At 35.6% G+C, this 17,779-nt stretch overlaps 1 protein-coding gene across 2 annotated transcripts; it reads left to right on the top strand.

Moving 5' to 3' along the window:
* The first annotated feature begins 260 nt into the window (after positions 1 to 260).
* On the top strand, positions 261 to 17,736 carry LOC135643374 (vacuolar sorting protein 39-like). Of its 2 annotated transcripts, none has more exons than XM_065160225.1 (13): positions 261 to 810; positions 2,358 to 2,569; positions 4,575 to 4,706; positions 4,792 to 4,935; positions 5,619 to 5,731; positions 6,249 to 6,666; positions 8,100 to 8,432; positions 9,319 to 9,540; positions 9,626 to 9,868; positions 9,997 to 10,440; positions 11,831 to 11,929; positions 12,189 to 12,406; positions 17,387 to 17,736. In XM_065160225.1, the coding sequence occupies exons 1-12, from the start codon at positions 351 to 353 to the stop codon at positions 12,387 to 12,389; spliced, it is 3,021 nt and encodes a 1,006-aa protein (XP_065016297.1). In that variant the 5' UTR covers positions 261 to 350; the 3' UTR covers positions 12,390 to 12,406; positions 17,387 to 17,736. The 2 variants fall into 2 exon arrangements, with proteins under 2 accessions (XP_065016297.1, XP_065016298.1); XM_065160226.1 differs by lacking the exon at positions 17,387 to 17,736 and adding an exon at positions 12,829 to 12,952.
* The last annotated feature ends 43 nt before the right edge of the window (positions 17,737 to 17,779 follow it).

Below are 17,779 nucleotides of genomic sequence, written 5' to 3'. Positions count from 1 at the left end.
CCGCGTGCCATGGCATCATGTCGGGACATAAGCCCACGGGTGAGGACCCGCCCGAACCGATACAAGAGGGTTGACGGGTAAGCAGGTATCGGGTCCATTGACACGCCACTCGCTGTCCGGATCCTATTGGAAGTTTTCGGATTCCGAACGTGTTCGGCCTGATCCGAACGGTTGAATAGGGGATCTTTTCCAACGTTTAATTTCGCCGTTCGTTAACATTATATATACAAAGCTTGGAGAGGATCCATCTGGGTTGTTTATTGGTTCTGTGTCCCTCACCGGAGGGCGGGGAGAGAGAGAGAGAGAGACGAAGGGGAAGAAAGAAAGAAGAAAGGAAGGGAGGGCGAGAGATGGTGCACAGCGCCTACGACTCGGTAGAGCTCCTAAAGGGGTGCCCGGTGAGGATCGACGCCGCCGCCGCCTATGGCTCCAAGCTCCTCCTTGGCTGCTCAGATGCCTCCCTCCGAATCTACGCCCCCTCCTCCGCCCCCCCCGCACCCCTCGCCAGCGGAGGCGGAGGGGGCGATGATGGCCCCCCGCCACCTGACGTCGAGATCCGGAGGGAGCCTTACCTGCCGGAGAGGACGGTGTCCGGGTTCTGGAAGCGGGCCCCGCTGGCCATGGAAGTGTGCCGGTCGCGGGATCTCCTCCTCTCCCTGTCGGAGTGGGTCGCTGTCCACCGGTTCCCGAATCTGGAGACGGTGGTGGCGATCGGGAAGACGAAGGGCGCTCACGTTTACAGCTGGGACGATAGGAGGGGGTTCCTCTGCGTCGGGAGGCAGAAGAGGGTTGCAATTTATCGTCTTGATGGTACGTATACGATCACCATCCCTTTTGATGGAATCTATGGAATTCTGAAAGGGTCCTCATTTACCAATTTGGCATTCTGAATTCATGGTTATTTTAAGAAAGTAGTTCTTTTCTTTAATTGTATTAACTCCTATTTGCTAGTTAATTGATATGTACATGTTCCTAAACAAACTAGTAGTGAATCGGAAAGGGAGAAATTACATGTCTCATCTGTTCTCAGGATAAAAAATTGGGTAATTTTATTGCATTTATTCGGAAAAGAATCCTTATAACTTATCATGCCTGTCTTCACGTGCTCAATTTTTAGAGGCGATCCATATTTTAGTAGACTTCTATCAAAATTTTCTCTTTGCAGAATAAATGGTGGAGTGCTAGAATATAGACTGCCTTTCTCTTTTATGTATAATATTTTATTTTTTGCTATGCTATTCAATCAAAGACTTGTGGTGCGATCTACATTTAATGCAGATTAATATGATAGTTATCTATGATAAACAGATCATATCTCTGAGTCCAAGTTACAGAATAAAGTAGCCTCACTGGTAGAGTGTTGGTTTAGAGTTTTTTTGCTGCATGACTTTTGTACTGCAGGTTTATTTGCTGTCAGGATTTAGTTTCTCCTATAAGACATTTTTGTGTCTCTTACTTTTCATTTATAATTACTGAAGCTTAAGTAAGAACTTGGAGAAAAGCTTATGTGAAAAGTAAATGGTGACACATATTTCTGTGTCCTATTTGTGGAACCTGACATATGTTATGCCATGTATACTTCACAAACTTTTAAGCTTCAAATTGTCTTCCTCCTGATAAAGGGAGGCTTCCACGACCCGAGCACAGCACCCCGCCAGAACATTATAAGCATAAGCGAGTTTAGGAGTGTTGTAGAGTAACAGTACCTCTCTGTACTAAGGGCATAGATAGAGAAGAGACATCTTAGGAAAGAGCTATAAAGCACACAATAAATAGCGTTAGCGACCAGAACGACTAGCAAGGTTACGGAACATGCGCAATAGGAATACCTTATTCTAATTGAATTAAGAATAAAAGGGGTAGCTAAAGTAAAGAAGTAGTCAGAGTTGAAGAAAGAGGATACGGGATCAGACTCCGTATCAGTAACTGTCTGTTGTTAGATATTCAGTGAGAGATTGTTGTAAATTTACAGTCTTTTCTTACAAAATTGGCCTTGCTATTGTGATCTTTTCTGTTTCACTGTTTTCTTATCTCACAAACCCTTTCTATTTGTGAACTGTCATTACATCAGAATTTACTTGGTCATAGTGGTTCATAGAGAACCTTAGTCAACAAGATGGCAGTGTCCTATTAAGATAACCTGAAAACTTTCTTGGTGTGGTTGGTATAGCATGGCAAACTTATATTTTTCCTTCACTAGGAAAAATACACCTGGCAACTTGTTTTTTCATACATTTTGTTTTTCTAGGCATTCTGATTTTCAAGTACTTCTTGTTGTTGTCTGATAATATCCAGTGTTATCTTATGAAAAGTTATTTCTGCAACAAATAATCAAGTTATTCCAACTTGTTGAAAAGGTGGTCGAGAATTTGTGGAGGTCAAGGAATTTGGTGTTCCTGATGTGGTGAAATCTATGGCTTGGTGTGGGGAAAACATATGTGTTGGTGTTAGAAGGGAATACATGATAATGAATAGTACAACCGGTGCATTGTCAGAGATATTTTCTTCTGGAAGGATTGCTCCTTCTTTGGTTGTTCCTCTTCCCACGGGAGAGCTTCTTCTTGGAAAGGTACTTTTGCTTCATTCATGACATTGGGCTTCTTTACAATTGTTTGGTTTCTTAAGACACACATGAGTATGTTTGCTCATTTTAATATGCTATGATTTATGTAAAATAATATTTTGTTTACACCTTGTACTTTATTTACAATTTACACACTCCTTATTGATAAACATGTCCATCCTGTGTTTGCCAATCTAATTACATCCCCCTTTGTCATTAATATTTATTACATAAATTTATGAACCCACCTTTACGTTAAATTAACACAAGCAACAGATTGACAAAATTACCTTCAAGGTTGCTTCTCACCACGAGAAAGGATTAGATGTTAAGTCCAAGGGGCTGAAGAGGATGCAGTGCTGTCAGCTGGAGGTTGTTGAAGCAAGGAAGAAGATGAAAGGAGGTGGGGTATTTCTGTTATTTAATCTCGAACAAATATATTCAAACAGTTGGCTAGGATGCTTACCACAGGGATGGGATGCAATTATACTGGACACCAAAAGGGTGAAGAATAAAATTATTGATAAGTGTGAAGTGTGGTATTGAGAAATTATAAGGTGGAAAATGAAAATGCTTTTGCTCTTTGTAATTTTTTTGTTCCAATTCTGGTATCTGTTATTTGGAGAGCGACATTACATATTATTATTTGTTAAAGCTACCTCACTAATGTCCTGTTGCTGTTAATGTAAATCATTTATTTGGTCTGTCTTGTTCAACATATTAACTCTTGTGCTTCATTAAAAGAGAGATCAAATAACTGTCTGTCTGTAAGTTAGAGTAAATTTGAAGTAACTAGATATAAGCAATTAAGTATATGATAGCTAATCTTCACTCTGCACACTTTCAAAGTTGCATGTGCACTTAAATCCCAAAATTTAGTGGCTTCTCTATGTCAATTATTGGTGAAGCTTAACAAGTCATGACTTAAATGATACTATGAAAATTATAAAAGGGGATCTCAACAATATCTTAGGTCGACAAAGCATTCAATAATGACAAAAGACATATTCCTTCAATTAGTCCTAGAAACATAAGCTTTTAACCCTAACAATTTTGTTTTTTTATTGATTCACTTTGCCAAGTTCTAATTCATCTTACTACTCTTTACCTGCTTTCAGCTTTCTTTGATATACAACACGTGCTGATCATTAACCCATTTGAAATTGGACACACAACTGCTGATACTTGTGATGATCGAGCAATTTTTATATAAACTTATTAGGCAATAAGTTCGATCGTGGAAAATTGCAGAAGGAAAAATTATAATTTTTCTTCTTTTCTGACTTTATCTAACATTTGTCAGGAAGTTTGGAAATCTTTGTGATTGTTATTAAAGAATACCTATGATCAATTCCTCAGTTTTCTTCTTGATTTTTGCCTCCAAGATGCAGACAAAACCCTGTTATTAATAAAATTATCTAGAATTTATGCATGTCTTGGTTATTCCGAGGGTTGGCTAACTAATCCAGTAGATTCCTTGCTTGCTTAATGATATTCCATGTTTTAATGATTGGCACTCCTTTTGCTCTCTTGGCTTCTCCAGAAAGATGGAATTTCTTATGTTCGATTATGAGTTAAATATCAGTCATTAAAGTATATAGGAGCACAATTTGGGAATGCATCTGCAACCAAACTTATGAAACCTTAAAGCTGTAGTTCATGCTGATCAAACCAGTTAAATATCATACAACAGTCATAGAAAGAGCAAGGATGACAAAGTGCAACATGCTCCAGTTTCTTTCCCATCTCTTGCTTTCAGGTTGCATTGGTTCTTATGATGAACTCTAATAAGCTAAATGAATATTAGTGGTGAAAAGGTAGCAAGTTTAATTTATAACAAGATTTCAAATAATGAATTATTGCTCATCCTCATCAGGCTTCTAGTACTCAATGAATGTCTTTTTTATTCAACATTATGTAGATACATTTCATTTTCCCTTTAAAAGTTCAAATTGGTTTACCAACAAAGATTTTCCCACAAATTTTAATTTCACTTTCATTTTCCTTTTAGGACAACATAGGAGTTTTTGTTGATCAAAATGGAAAGCTTTTACAAGATGGCAGGATATGTTGGTCTGAAGCCCCTGCTTCGGTTGTTGTCCACAAGCCATATGCTGTAGGTCGCCTACCAAGGCATATCGAGGTAAGTGAATGACAGTTAAGATTTCCCACAGCAAACAAAATCAATTTTTTTATGATGTAAATTCTCATGTGTGAAAGCTCTGCAGATACGGTCCCTTCGAGCTCCTTATCCACTAGTACAGACAGTTGGTCTTCGTGATGTTCATCTTCTTCTCCAAAGCAACAATTCTTTAATTACCACATTAAGCAATGCTGTTTATGGTCTGTTACCTGTACCTCTTATTGCACAGGTATGCCTTATTTATCTGATTATAAAATTCCATATACCTGGTTGGTCATCTGCACAATATATTAGCTTCATGGACTTGGAGCAAGAATCACTCTTTTCTTAAGTGGGGAATAATCTGAACATGTAGGCTTTGTTCAATTGCAAAGTCAAAAATGTTAATAATCACAAAAAAAGCAATGGTCCACTTTAAAAATAATTGTTCTTGCCAGTGTATATATATTAAGTTGCAACAACTTTATCTATTTGCATATGAAAATTTGGATACTCTTGTGGCCAGAACAACATGAAAATTCTGGTTCATTTGTTTATTATTTCAAGTTGCTAATTTGTAGACAACCTATGGTTACGTATGGTTTTTATTATACTCATATTTTTTTTGCTTGAACAAATGAAGTCAAGAGATTAGTTGTATCTTTTGCAAGTTAAATGCTGCATTTTCCATTGAGAAAGCCTAATTTGCATGCTCAACTTTCTAGATAAACTCCTACACATAATCTCTTTTAGATTTTTAGGGGCATTGGAATCTGAATAAGTTGTCTACATCTTTTATTTCTGGAATTTATGCCTTTGCTTATCTAGAAGGGGAAAGAGTTCTTTAAGATTACCTTTAAGATTACTTTACCTAACCTAGGGTTATATTTTAATGTTACTTATCATCTTTCTTATCTGTTCATTATCTTACAGATTGTACAATTAACTGCTTCTGGAGATTTTGAGGAGGCATTGTCTTTGTGTAAGCTAATTCCTCCTGAGGATTCATCACTTCGAGCTTCTAAGGAAAGCTTAATACACATAAGGTAATTGTTTTCCTAAAGAATATGCATCTTAGATGGTGAATTGACAACATTAGAATTTTAGTTTGGAATGCCTATCCTTTTGAAAAATAATAAATTAATGTGTTTTTTGCATCATTTCCAAGACTTCAACAATCTGAGTTGTAGAATTTTCTTGCCAACTTTTTGATCATTTGGAAGAAAATGCTTACAGATGGTTTGCAATGTCTCCATGTCCTAGTTGTTCTTTATCATAAATATATGCATGATTTTATGATTAAGAAGAAATAAGTCAGGTTTTGGATCCATAATCATGTATGAGAACTTGAGGCTCTAATGCTTGAGACTCTATTACTTATTATTTTGAATTAGGTTATAGTATGTAATTTATGCAGTTTCATATAGAAGTACTTTTACCTTAAAGGTAGTACACTTTTATAAGCTACACATGTAGCTAAAAATAATTTCCAGCATCTTATAGTAATGTATTCTGTTATTATTGTCTTTTATCAAACTTTCTACCTATTTCTGTATGTTTCAGATATGCACATCATTTATTTAATAATGGGAACTATGAGGAGGCGATGGAGCAATTTCTAGCTTCCCAAGAGGAGATCACCTATATTTTATCCTTATATCCATCAATCATTCTTCCCAAGCTGCAAACCGTTTCTGTACCTGAGAAATTTGCAGATGCTAATGATGAATTACATCTCTCGAGAGTTTCATCTGATGCCTCAGATGAGACAGAATCATCTTTGTCCCAGCACTATGAATCTGATGATAAATCAACGCTTGAGATTAAAAAAATGAGCCACAATGCTCTTATGGCTCTTGTAAAGTTCTTGCAGAAGAAAAGACAAGGTATATTTGAAAGGGCTACGGCTGAGGTAACAGAGGAGGTTGTGCAAGACAGTATATCATCTTATGAGCCGTATAGGTCAAAGAGCTCCAATAAGGTAGACTCTTGTTTTTTCTCTCTTTTTTACCCTTTTCTTGAGCAATGCTAACAACTGTTTAATTGCTTAGATTAGTTATGGCATGTTGTGATGGATATAAGTTTTGTATTTAGAGAAATTCCTGGTAAGACTTGAATCAAATCTTTGTGTAATTTTAAATTATAAAAATGCAAATATAGATAATGACACCATATGTTTCTTAAAGCTCCATGCTAGTTTTCGCTAGTATTGGATTTTATATTAGTATGGATGTCAGTTTTCCAGCCAATGAACAAACCAACAAACACAAAGTTATATCTTTGAGATACCAGCATTTTAGCATGTGTGTGTGTGTGTGTGTGTGTGTGTGTAATGTGTGTTTTTGTGTGGTTTGACATATAGGTTGCATAGCTGGAATTGGGATTTGAATCTGTTGAATCTGTTAGCAGCAATACAAACAAGTTCAGTCGGATTGGCCAGAGTGGATTGTTGGGATCAAAATTGGTTGAGAAAATATTTTAAAATTCAAAAATCATAAAAATAAGAAAAAAAGGAAAAGTACTAGAAAATTTGAAAAACATTTAAAACAAGTAACATATAGAAATACATTTATCGTATTCTGTAAAAAAAAGTGCATAACTCAGTTCAAGGTGATTATATATCCTTGACTAGCTTTACTGTAGGTCCTGTGGGATTGCCAACACAAGTGGCAGAAGAAGCAACGCAAAAATGCAACCGAGCAGCGAGCATGAATGGTTGACTATTAGGGGAAATCAGTCAGTGGATCCACAGAAGACATGGCAAAGCAACCACTTAAACCTAGTCAGCCAGATCTTTTCACTCCCTTCCATTCCTCTTTCTCTGCTCCTTCCCCCATCCTCCATTATGCACCTCCTGTTCTCGTTCTCCTCTCATCCTTCTCCCTTCTCTCTCTTCCCTTTCTTCATCATCTCCTATTTCTCTTCTTCTTTCTTTCTTTTATTTAATGATTTGATAAGAGAATCCCTAGTGGTATCGGTTAGGATCAGCTGTGATCCATCTTAATCGGATGACAGCCTTCCAATTATTTACCTTATCATCACATGCAAATGATATGTAGGGTTTAGCTATAACCCTTCAAATCTCTGCCAGCTTTGTAGTAGGATTATTCTCGAGTAAATGATTACTACTAATGGCCAAGATCTGTTGTCACTTCAAGATGCCATATCACTATAATTTTAACATCTAGGTTCATTTTTGTTTACCCAATGGAAAGACAACTAGTAGCGTGCTTTCAGATATCCATGAATTCACTAAAGCAGTTTCATCATGACCCAAGTTACTGCATTTTTTTAAAATATTCATATTTCCAGAGAATACATGGTACTGCTTTTTGGTTATTAGAAGCAGTAACTTGACTCTAAGTTAGATGTTTTTTTCCTGATATCTGAGAAGGATATATTTTGTGATCTCAGAAAGGTGGTGGTTATACCCATATCAGCTCGGTAGCCAGGGAAATGGCAACCATACTTGACACTGCTCTTCTTCAAGCCCTGATTCTTACTGGACAATCTTCATCTGTGTTAGAGTTGTTGAAAGGTCCCAATTTTTGTGATTTAAAGACGTGCGAGAAGTTTTTGATGGAAAGAAATCAGCACACATTACTGTTGGAGCTTTACAAGTATAATGGAATGCACCGTGATGCACTCAAACTTCTTGATCAACTAGTTCAGGAATCAAATTCTGGTGAAATGCACTCCGAGCTGACTCAGAAAATCAGGCCAAATATGATTATTGAGTATCTTAAGGTAAGATGCTAATTCACAGCATTTCTCTCAAGGTAAAAAGTTGTTCACATTCTGAGCTTCATCAACTCAATAAAAGAAGCATAAACAATTATAACATATAAGATCATTTTTTATGCTTGATTCTTCTTCTTATTATTTTTTTCATTTGATCTTGATGCCTTTTGAGTGTCTGGCAAGTGACTCGGTCTGGGCGAAAAGGAGTTACTTGCTATTAGCATTAATTGCATATCATCTATCCTTTTAGTTTCCGATTTATCATTGATATAAAAGTATTTGAAAAAAAAAGGATTGCTGATTGATATTCCACCAGCTTTGGACATTATTAAGTCATGACTGTTGTAAGTTTTGTAGGCTCTCTTTTGCTATTTTACCTTCTTGTTTCTTTCTACATGTGAAAAAGAGCTCTGCAGTTGCTTGATCATTATTCTGCTGTGATTTATTCTCTACTTTCAGTACTTATCATCATGCTTATCTTATTAATAAATATAAAAGTGAATTTGTGATGTGTAGATCTTTTCTAAGATCTAAGTTTTATACTCTTAGGTTTCAAGTTAAATGCAAAAGCATAGCCAAGTCCTAGGTCGTACTGTGCATTTGACATTTTCTAAGAATTTATTTTGTCTTCTTTATTTGAATGTTCAATGAAAAGTGGCTTAAGAGCATAATTGGAAGTGTTATACCATAATACAAAATGTCTATTAATGCTAGTTTATGCAGTATAAGATACTTCTCTAGTGTAATGCTGTCTCCCAAGTTTGAAATTTGCTTATTAAGAATTGGCGGTATCTTACAAGTGCTCTAGACTTGATGTATTAAGGTACCCTTCCTTTTATCTTGTGCACTCCTAATTCTAGCACAAGTTTTGTTGAGCATTGTTTTTTTGCAGCCTCTTTGTAGGACTGATCCCATGCTTGTATTAGAGTTTTCAATGAATGTTCTGGAGAGCTGCCCAAGTGAAACTATTGAACTCTTTTTGTCTGGAAATGTTCCAGCGGAACTGGTGAATTCATATTTGAAGCAGCATGCACCAAACATGCAGTCAACATATTTAGAGCTTATGCTTTCTATGAGTGAAAATGGGATAAATCCAAAGCTTCAAAATGAGCTGGTATTGAACTTTATTCATATTTATTAAAATTGTTTAGTACCTACATTGTTCTTGACTGATTTGTTCTTAATACGACACATGTCAGGTCCATCTATACCTCTCAGAAGTAATTGATTGGTTCAAAGATCTCAAGGAACAAAAAAAATGGGATGAGAAAACTTATTCACCAACTCGTAGGAAATTGTTGTCTGCTCTGGATGGTATTTCAGGCTACAATGCAGCTGATTTGTTAAAGCGGCTTCCACTAGATGGTTTGTTTGAGGAGCGTGCAATTTTGCTTGGGCGAATGAATCAGCACCAGCTTGCATTAGCTCTATATGTTCACAAGGTATGTTTCCTTAAACAAACTAGTTTCTGTATTTTCAGAGAAGGCTGCACAAGTAACCCTGCAAGTTATTTTACCTTTTGGATTCCTATGTTGCCAAATAAAAGATAAGTTACTGTGGGCATATGCAGCTTCATTTACCAGAGTTAGCACTTGTCTACTGTGACCGGGTTTACGAGGCTGCACTTCATCAACCTTCAAGATCATATGCTAATATTTATCTAACACTTCTGCAAATTTATCTTAATCCAAGGAGGGCAATTAAGGAACTTGAACAAAGAACTGAAAACTCATTTGCAGTAGTTGCACAGAGCACTGGTGTCCAAAAATCTGGTTTTATTAAAGTTAAGGGGGGCCGCCAGTCTAAGAAGATTGCTGAAATTGAAGGGGCAGACGATATGCGTATCAGCCTCAGTAGCACTGACAGTGGACGAAGTGATGGTGATGCAGATGAGATGACCGATGAGGGTGATTCAATAATGTTGAGTCAAGCGCTTGATCTTTTAAGCCAGAGATGGGACAGGATAAATGGTGCTCAGGCATTGAGAATATTACCAAGAGACATAAAGCTCCAGGTACAACTGTTCCTAACTCAAACTTTGATCCTGCTCGGAGCTTCTCAGCTCTGCAAAATTATAACTGTTGTTGCTAGTAGGTAGATAATGCCATCATAAATAATCAACAGGTACATGTGTTGTGTGTACCCTCCATTAATGCTGATATTATTGTTATAATAATCATATTATATTATTTTGTGGGTCCTCATTAAGATACAAGAGGAAGAAAAGTTGTGAAAATCAATCTTGAATTATAATCCCAAAGCAAATGATTAGTTATGCAGTTACATGTGGCATGGTGAACACCTTGGATGATAAGCTGGTCTAAAGTCACTCTTTCAAGATATGTAATTGCAAGTTGTAAAATAATTGATCTACTGGTAGTTCATTTGACATATTGCATATTGTAGATCTGTTTCATGAGTCTATTTATTACAGGTGTATGCAGTTATTTACATACAAGCTAATGATTCCTAATCTTCACTGGTTTGTTAAAAAATTGAGTGACAGAGATAACTAGAGGTCCTCTAATGAAAAGTTAGGTCAAGTTCGTGTATGAGACGAACATGAGACACACTACTAGGTGAAAGATGGATTATTTGTTTGCTATAATCATATTCTGTTAGTTTCTTGCTTGTTTCTTTTGGAACACTAAAAAGATTTTCATTTGCCTACTTTGCTTTTGCTTATATTGCAGTAGCAATTATTGCTACTAGAGTGAAGTCTATTGATGATTTACTAGGTTTCTGAGTGACATCAATTCATAACGTTTTTGTTATGTGAATCTTTTACCAACTATTTTGGTTTATGCTTTAGCTACATATATATATTTTTCCTTCATTTTGCTTTGTGACAAGCAAGATCCCTTTGGTAATCTAAATTCCTTTAGTATGTTTTCAATTAACTCTTGTTTGGTCTTTCACTTTAAGTTTTGGAACTGTTGACTTGAATAAACTCATCTTTCTACACTAATGGGCTTATAGATTTTGCAAGGACAAATCTGGACCACCTTATGTGATTAGCCCTCATCATATACTCAATTAATGCTATCTGTAACTTTCCATCGTATTGCACATATAGGAAATCTGATATAAGGGTTGATTTAGTAAAGCTAAATTAGGGTGTCCTCTAATGTGATATTGGAAAATCTGAAAACTAATTAATTAATATTTAATATTTAAGAATCACTGCTGGCAGTTTGTTAACAATAGTAGTCTTGAGTTCAGCAAATTATGAGGAAATTAAATATTGGGATGTCATGAGAGACTGCTATTTAACATCCAACAATTCGTTGGAGAAGTGCACAGTGGTCTTATCAATAATGGTAACTCAATATAATTTCCTTACCACTTATTTGCAGCTTTTGAAATTTTTCATTAAACTTAAACCATTAATTCAATTTTGTCAGGATCTGCTTCCTTTCCTCAAGCCCCTTCTGAGGAAATCTACTGAAGGCAGCCGGAACTATTCAGTTATCAAGAGCTTGACATCCAATGAGAATTTGCAGGTAATTTTTTCATAAACATGGTGACTAGGTTTTACTTATATTTGCTTTCAAGATAACTTTTGCTAGCATAGAAAGGTTAGTCTTTCTTCTAGACAAAGTGAGTGGAACCTTTATTCTAGACGTGCCTTTAGAAACTCTTTTATCAGCTGGATTGGTTTGCTTGCTAAATAAATCATGTCCACACTTCTCTATAATGGCATATCTGCAAGGTTTGATAACACCTGCTTTATTGCCCTATTGATCTTTTGTACTTTATCAGGTCAAAGAAGAGCTTTATAATTGTCGTCGAGCAATAGTGAAGGTTGATGCTGATAGCATGTGTTCTCTTTGCCATAAGCGGATTGGGAGCAGTGTTTTTGCAGTATACCCCAATGGAAAGACACTTGTGCATTTTGTTTGCTTTAGAGATTCCCAAAGTATTAAGGCTGTTAGAGGTCCAGCAACAGTGAGGCGCACATAATCCAACCCCATTTTCAAGTATGAGTTGCTCATTTTGCTCCCTAACTCTCTATTAATATGGTAAAAATTTATTGGCTTTTTGCATTCATAGGATACTTTTATCATGTATTGATGAAGAAAATAAGAAAATATCAGATTGTTTAAGGTTCTCACCTATCAGTTATAATGTTATATAGTATGACCAAGAATCATGCCAGAGAGGCACTGATGGGTGATACCTACAGGCATGAGTCTAAATTGATATGATTTCCCTTTTTGTTATTGTGCTTACCTATCTCGTCTTTCTTTTTGCCATCTGGTTGTTAGAATTGAATGCATGTTTTATTTTTTTTGCTTGTAATATGACTTGCACAAAAATAAAATCTTAGTGATTGAACAGATAAATAATATATGCTTTTGATGCTTAGTCATTTGACATCTCATTCTTGCTATTTGTGCAGCATAATATCATTGTTCTTGTGCCTTGGTTTGATACGGTATCCAAAAATCAACTGCTTTGTTTTCTTTGTCCTCCATCAATCAGTCATCCTGGCGAAGCAAGTTTTTTTGGTCAAAGAGTTGACCTTCAATATTGGTTTGAAATGGTCATTGTTCTGGGTTGTTGATTGAATCAACTATACCGAACTTCATATCTATTTGTCTTGAGCTAGGTGGGATTAGGATGGACATCAGGTAGAGTACTTGCAAATTCCACCCTACCTGTACCGAATATGATTTAGTATACAGGTTCTGAAACTCATACTAAACTTGCTTCGAGTGCTTTTTTCTTTTTCACTTGTACTCTTCCTAAACCCGTTTCACGGATACCCTAATCTGGATTAAGGGGTTACAGTAGGTGCGAGGCCTAAAAATACCGACCTACTACCATTACTACATTAACTAGGAGCAACAACAGGTATTGCTGAACCCATGTATTGCTGAATCTACACATTGCTGAACCTATGCATTACTACATTTGACTTGTAGGGTGCTCACAAATCTCACCTTACGCATTGCTGAACCTAACTAAACACCCAATTGTCCCAATTTATCCTAAATCTGATCTGTAACACCTTGATTTAGTCTCACATCTGGTGTGTCTAAAGATTTCGATTGATTTATAAGGGGCTGATAATTGTACTATTTTTAACTTAGCTTAAAATTAAATGTTGAGTCTCGGCTTAATTAAGGTCATGGGTCAAGTTATCTCATTAGAAACCGACCTAGTATTAGGCATGTCGAGGGACTCGAGTCGAAAATCACTACCTATGGATGGGGCTTCGCCATTGGGCTAGGCCTTAGATTAAAGAAAGAAGATTAACTTGTCACTGCGTGGATCCACCATTAGGTTGTCTCACATGTGTCATACTAAGGTCAAATTTTGGATTTTGTTGAAGCCTTAACAACGAGACGTCAAGTCCTTAAGTGACTTTAGCGTGCGAGATTGTAATGCATTGATTTAGTTCCACATCGGAAGTGTGATGTGTTAATTGTGACACCTTATTCCTAGTCTCACCTATACTCTATATGCATGATTAAAGTAGGATGTCACATTTCAATTTTCATTACTTTTATCGATAGGGGATCAGGGGATCAACGGAAAGTAGGCAATCTTAAAATTAAAATATTGTAATTACTAAACAAAATGACAAGGTTCTCCTGTACATAGTGTTTTTGACACATGTACATACTTATACCATCTAACTAAAGAAAAATATAAACATAATAGATCTAAAATTTATATACACAAAATGCCCACAAGTCATCGTCCATATCTGCGCTAGCATGGACTTGCACGTGTTCACTTCCCTACCCAATCACTTGGATGGGTTACTAGTATCCTTACTTGCAAAATAAGGTCTGTAATAAGTAATCACTCAGTAAGTATAAGCCTTTATAATTTTATTTAGATGAGCATGAATCATGTCATATATACAATATTTCAAAATCATGGGCATAAGACATTTAATGGTAAACATATCATCTTATGACTTGTTTAGTAAGCATAACCCTACAACATAGTATATGCACAATAAGGATGTAAAGTTCTACGTTGAAATAAATTCAAAATGTTTATCTACACACGTAGGAAACATAGCAAATGCATGGATTTCTATGCCTCATATCATAACATATATGTGCACTCCCACATCGTACAATAACATTTACATGCATTCTCACATTGTACGTTATAATATATATATGCACTCCCACACTACATGTCTTAATATATACGTGCACTCCCACATCGCATGTCATGACATATACGTGCACCCTCACATCACACGTCATAACATATATGTGCACTTGCACACGACACGTTATAACATATACGTGCATAGCTTGTTGTAACATATCCGTGCACTCCCACACTGTATCATCATATATGCATGCATACAAAATATTTTTATCACAATTCATATATTTTTATGCTTACAAAATATACATCCACATTTAGCTCATGACGAGCTCATGACGATCATATCATTCCAAACATATTTTCCAAAATATATTATGCATACGATAATTTATACGATCACTATTTTGCAGTGAATTAAATTTACTTGATTGAACTAAAAAATGATGATACTAATGAAAGACCATGTTCCTTATTGGTCAAGTGTGCTAGTGAGCGATACACCTATCAAATTAGGAGCATAGGGTCATGAGATACATTAATTAAGAACCCTACCTCTTGAATTATCGATTTATAATAATTCATTACAATAATCCAAAGAGAAAGCTTGATGAAATGAACTATACTTAATCTAAAAATTTATCTAGATTCCACCACCAAATTTTCTAATAATTCACTCTATAATCAAATAAACTCGATAGTATCAATTAAACTATCACACTATTCTGTAAAAAAAAATTTACTTCACTATTCTAGTTGACCAAATGGTCTTGAATTATTATGAAATTTTATAGAAGACTAGGAGACATATAAAACTAAGTACACATCAAATTTTAGCTTAAAACAAAATCATTTGGAGGCAAAACTATCCTCCTAATTCAATTACTAACACCTATTTTGGTTTGTTCAAATTGGGTTGGGACTGTCTGAACTTATAAACCTCATATCTAGTGATGCACAGAGGTGGTATTCACTCTATTCCAAAGCTCACAGAATCCTAAAGGAACATTTTAAAACATATCAAAGGGCCAAAGCCTAATCATATCCTTTTAAAGGGGCTAATTCAGCTCGAACAGAATTCCTTCTTAGTAAATAAGGGATTCTGAGTACCTTAAATTGGGACCATAATAACTCTATGCACCAATATCAGATTAATGTCATACCAGTGGCCTTAGAATCATAAAAGAATCATCCAAAACATATCCAAAAATAAAAAATAAATTCGAAGTCTAGGTGACTCAAAAGCAGTTGAAAAGATCAACCTATAATATGTAAAACTGAATACCTAGGCATAGCAAGGGAAGAGTTAAGTTTTTCTTACCTCAATCCTCAGAGCTCAGGTTTCATGGCCTCCTTGAGAAAGCTAAGAGAATGACTAAAGAAGAAGAGAAAGAGTAGTGGGTTATCAATTGGGTAAAGAGGATGAGGCCAAAATTAATGGAGAGGTACTTAGGTTATCTTGAGGTATAGGGTTCAATCCCATTAGACCTCATTTCAAGTTTTCTTTTTCTTTTCTTCTTTTACTAGTATAATTTTAATATTGTAGGAACTTTAATTGAGTTTGATTTGGTTTGGTAAAAATAATATTCTTGATCTAAACTTATCGTTCAATCTCACTTATGTATCTCAATATTTAGTATAACACTTCTTTTTTATTTGCATCTGCATTTAATTTTTCATTACTCTATCTATGCCTAAGTAGCTTATTATCCTTCATATACATGAGGTTTAAAACTTAAATTTTCTTACTTTGATTGTGTTTAAATTCATTGAAGCCTTAAGATTCACTTAAAATCGATTAAAATTCAATTGTAGTCACTATATGCATACTTATTACCATAATTTAACTTTATATTCAAGTTCGCTAGCACATTTTGGCTTGTTGTACTATGCATAACGTAAACATTAATGTTTATGCATACTCAGCTAATATTTTGTGAAGTATCGAGAATGATATTTTTGGAAAGCATGTACTTCAATCTTAAAAGTAAAAAACATGAGCATATCATTTATCATATTTATGAAACATAGGAATTACAAATCATATCATGAAGTGAGAGTAACATATATATATTATTTGTGTTTTTATTGATATGCTAGTCATAATTCAAAGTGTGTAAGACTTGGGCACTACATTAATACTTAGATTGACTTAGGGTATAACGAGTGTATTACTATTAATTTGAGCTTAGTCATTGGGGATCAATGGATGGAGCTAAAAAAAACTTAATAGGTCAATTATTCCATCATTAGATCAGGTTAGGCCTTGACATGGTTAATGGCTATCCTAACTCAGACTAAGTAGGTCACATAGGTTTAGCCTGGAAAACAAATGTGCTACCTTCTACATGTTGAATAGGTTAAGTCCATTGTCTAAATTTAGTGTGGCCACAGAGTTTCTTTGTTTATCAATGTATTGGTTATGCTAGTTTTTAGTATTTGTCTCGACTCCGCAAAAGTCAGTTTCGGAAACCAACACGTATACTTGCATGCACAACTTGTGCACGAGATGCAGGCTTCCAGGTGGAGAAGTAGAAGGACATGTCATATGCATACTATGTATACATATTGAAAGTTCTGTTGTTGAAGGAAACTGATATTTGTGATAAAATAATTTAATGTGAACAGCATCCTGTTGCTTGAACAATTCCTCTGTTGCACCAATGCTTGCTTATAGTAACATGTATACCAAAAAAAAAAAAAAATTATTTTGACCTTAGATTTGTTTTCTGCCTTATTTGCCCTAAGAAAGAGTGGTTTTGCATTTTTCTTTGTAGTTGGACTTGATATTCAGGTTCCAGTCATGCTCTATAGCTTAAATTTCTTCATACAAAAAAATTATAAATCTTCAAAGTGACAAGTTAATCTTCTTTCCTTTTCAGCTCTGAAGCAAGCATATGACTTATGGACCGAGGAAGGATTATGGTTCTGATTTTGGTTTTCACTAATGGTGTTCTCCAAGTGAGCTCAGTTTTTATACATTCCTTCTCCAAGCAATCATAAGTTCCAGAGTCCACAAGAGATTGTCACTATGACATAGTCCGTGAACTATATATATATATATATATATATATATATCTTGGGAAGTGCTGGGAAAACCTGTGCAGTACTCACCAGTCAGCTACTTCTCATCTGACATGTAATAGGTATTGGGATCAATAAGAGTGCCATGTTCTTGATTTAAGAGTGTAAAGACTTCTTGAATTGATATGACACGGTGAGGTTTGCATTCCCTCTCCCTATTGTACAGTTTGTGATCCGTGAGGTGGTTTGGG

Source organism: Musa acuminata, chromosome BXJ3-7 (genome assembly GCF_036884655.1).
Source record: "Musa acuminata AAA Group cultivar baxijiao chromosome BXJ3-7, Cavendish_Baxijiao_AAA, whole genome shotgun sequence".
Lineage (NCBI taxonomy): Eukaryota > Viridiplantae > Streptophyta > Magnoliopsida > Zingiberales > Musaceae > Musa > Musa acuminata.
Note: the sequence above shows the minus strand (reverse complement) of the source record. Positions and strands in the feature narration are given on the sequence as shown.

Excerpts from the sequence above, each read along its gene's own strand:
- LOC135643374 (XM_065160225.1), top strand. The coding sequence starts at position 351 with ATGGTGCACAGCGCCTACGACTCGGTAGAGCTCCTAAAGGGGTGCCCG. Across the intron at positions 5,732-6,248 it reads GAAAGCTTAATACACATAAG|ATATGCACATCATTTATTTA; the intron begins GTAATTGTTTTC and ends TGTATGTTTCAG. Across the intron at positions 11,930-12,188 it reads CATCCAATGAGAATTTGCAG|GTCAAAGAAGAGCTTTATAA; the intron begins GTAATTTTTTCA and ends GTACTTTATCAG.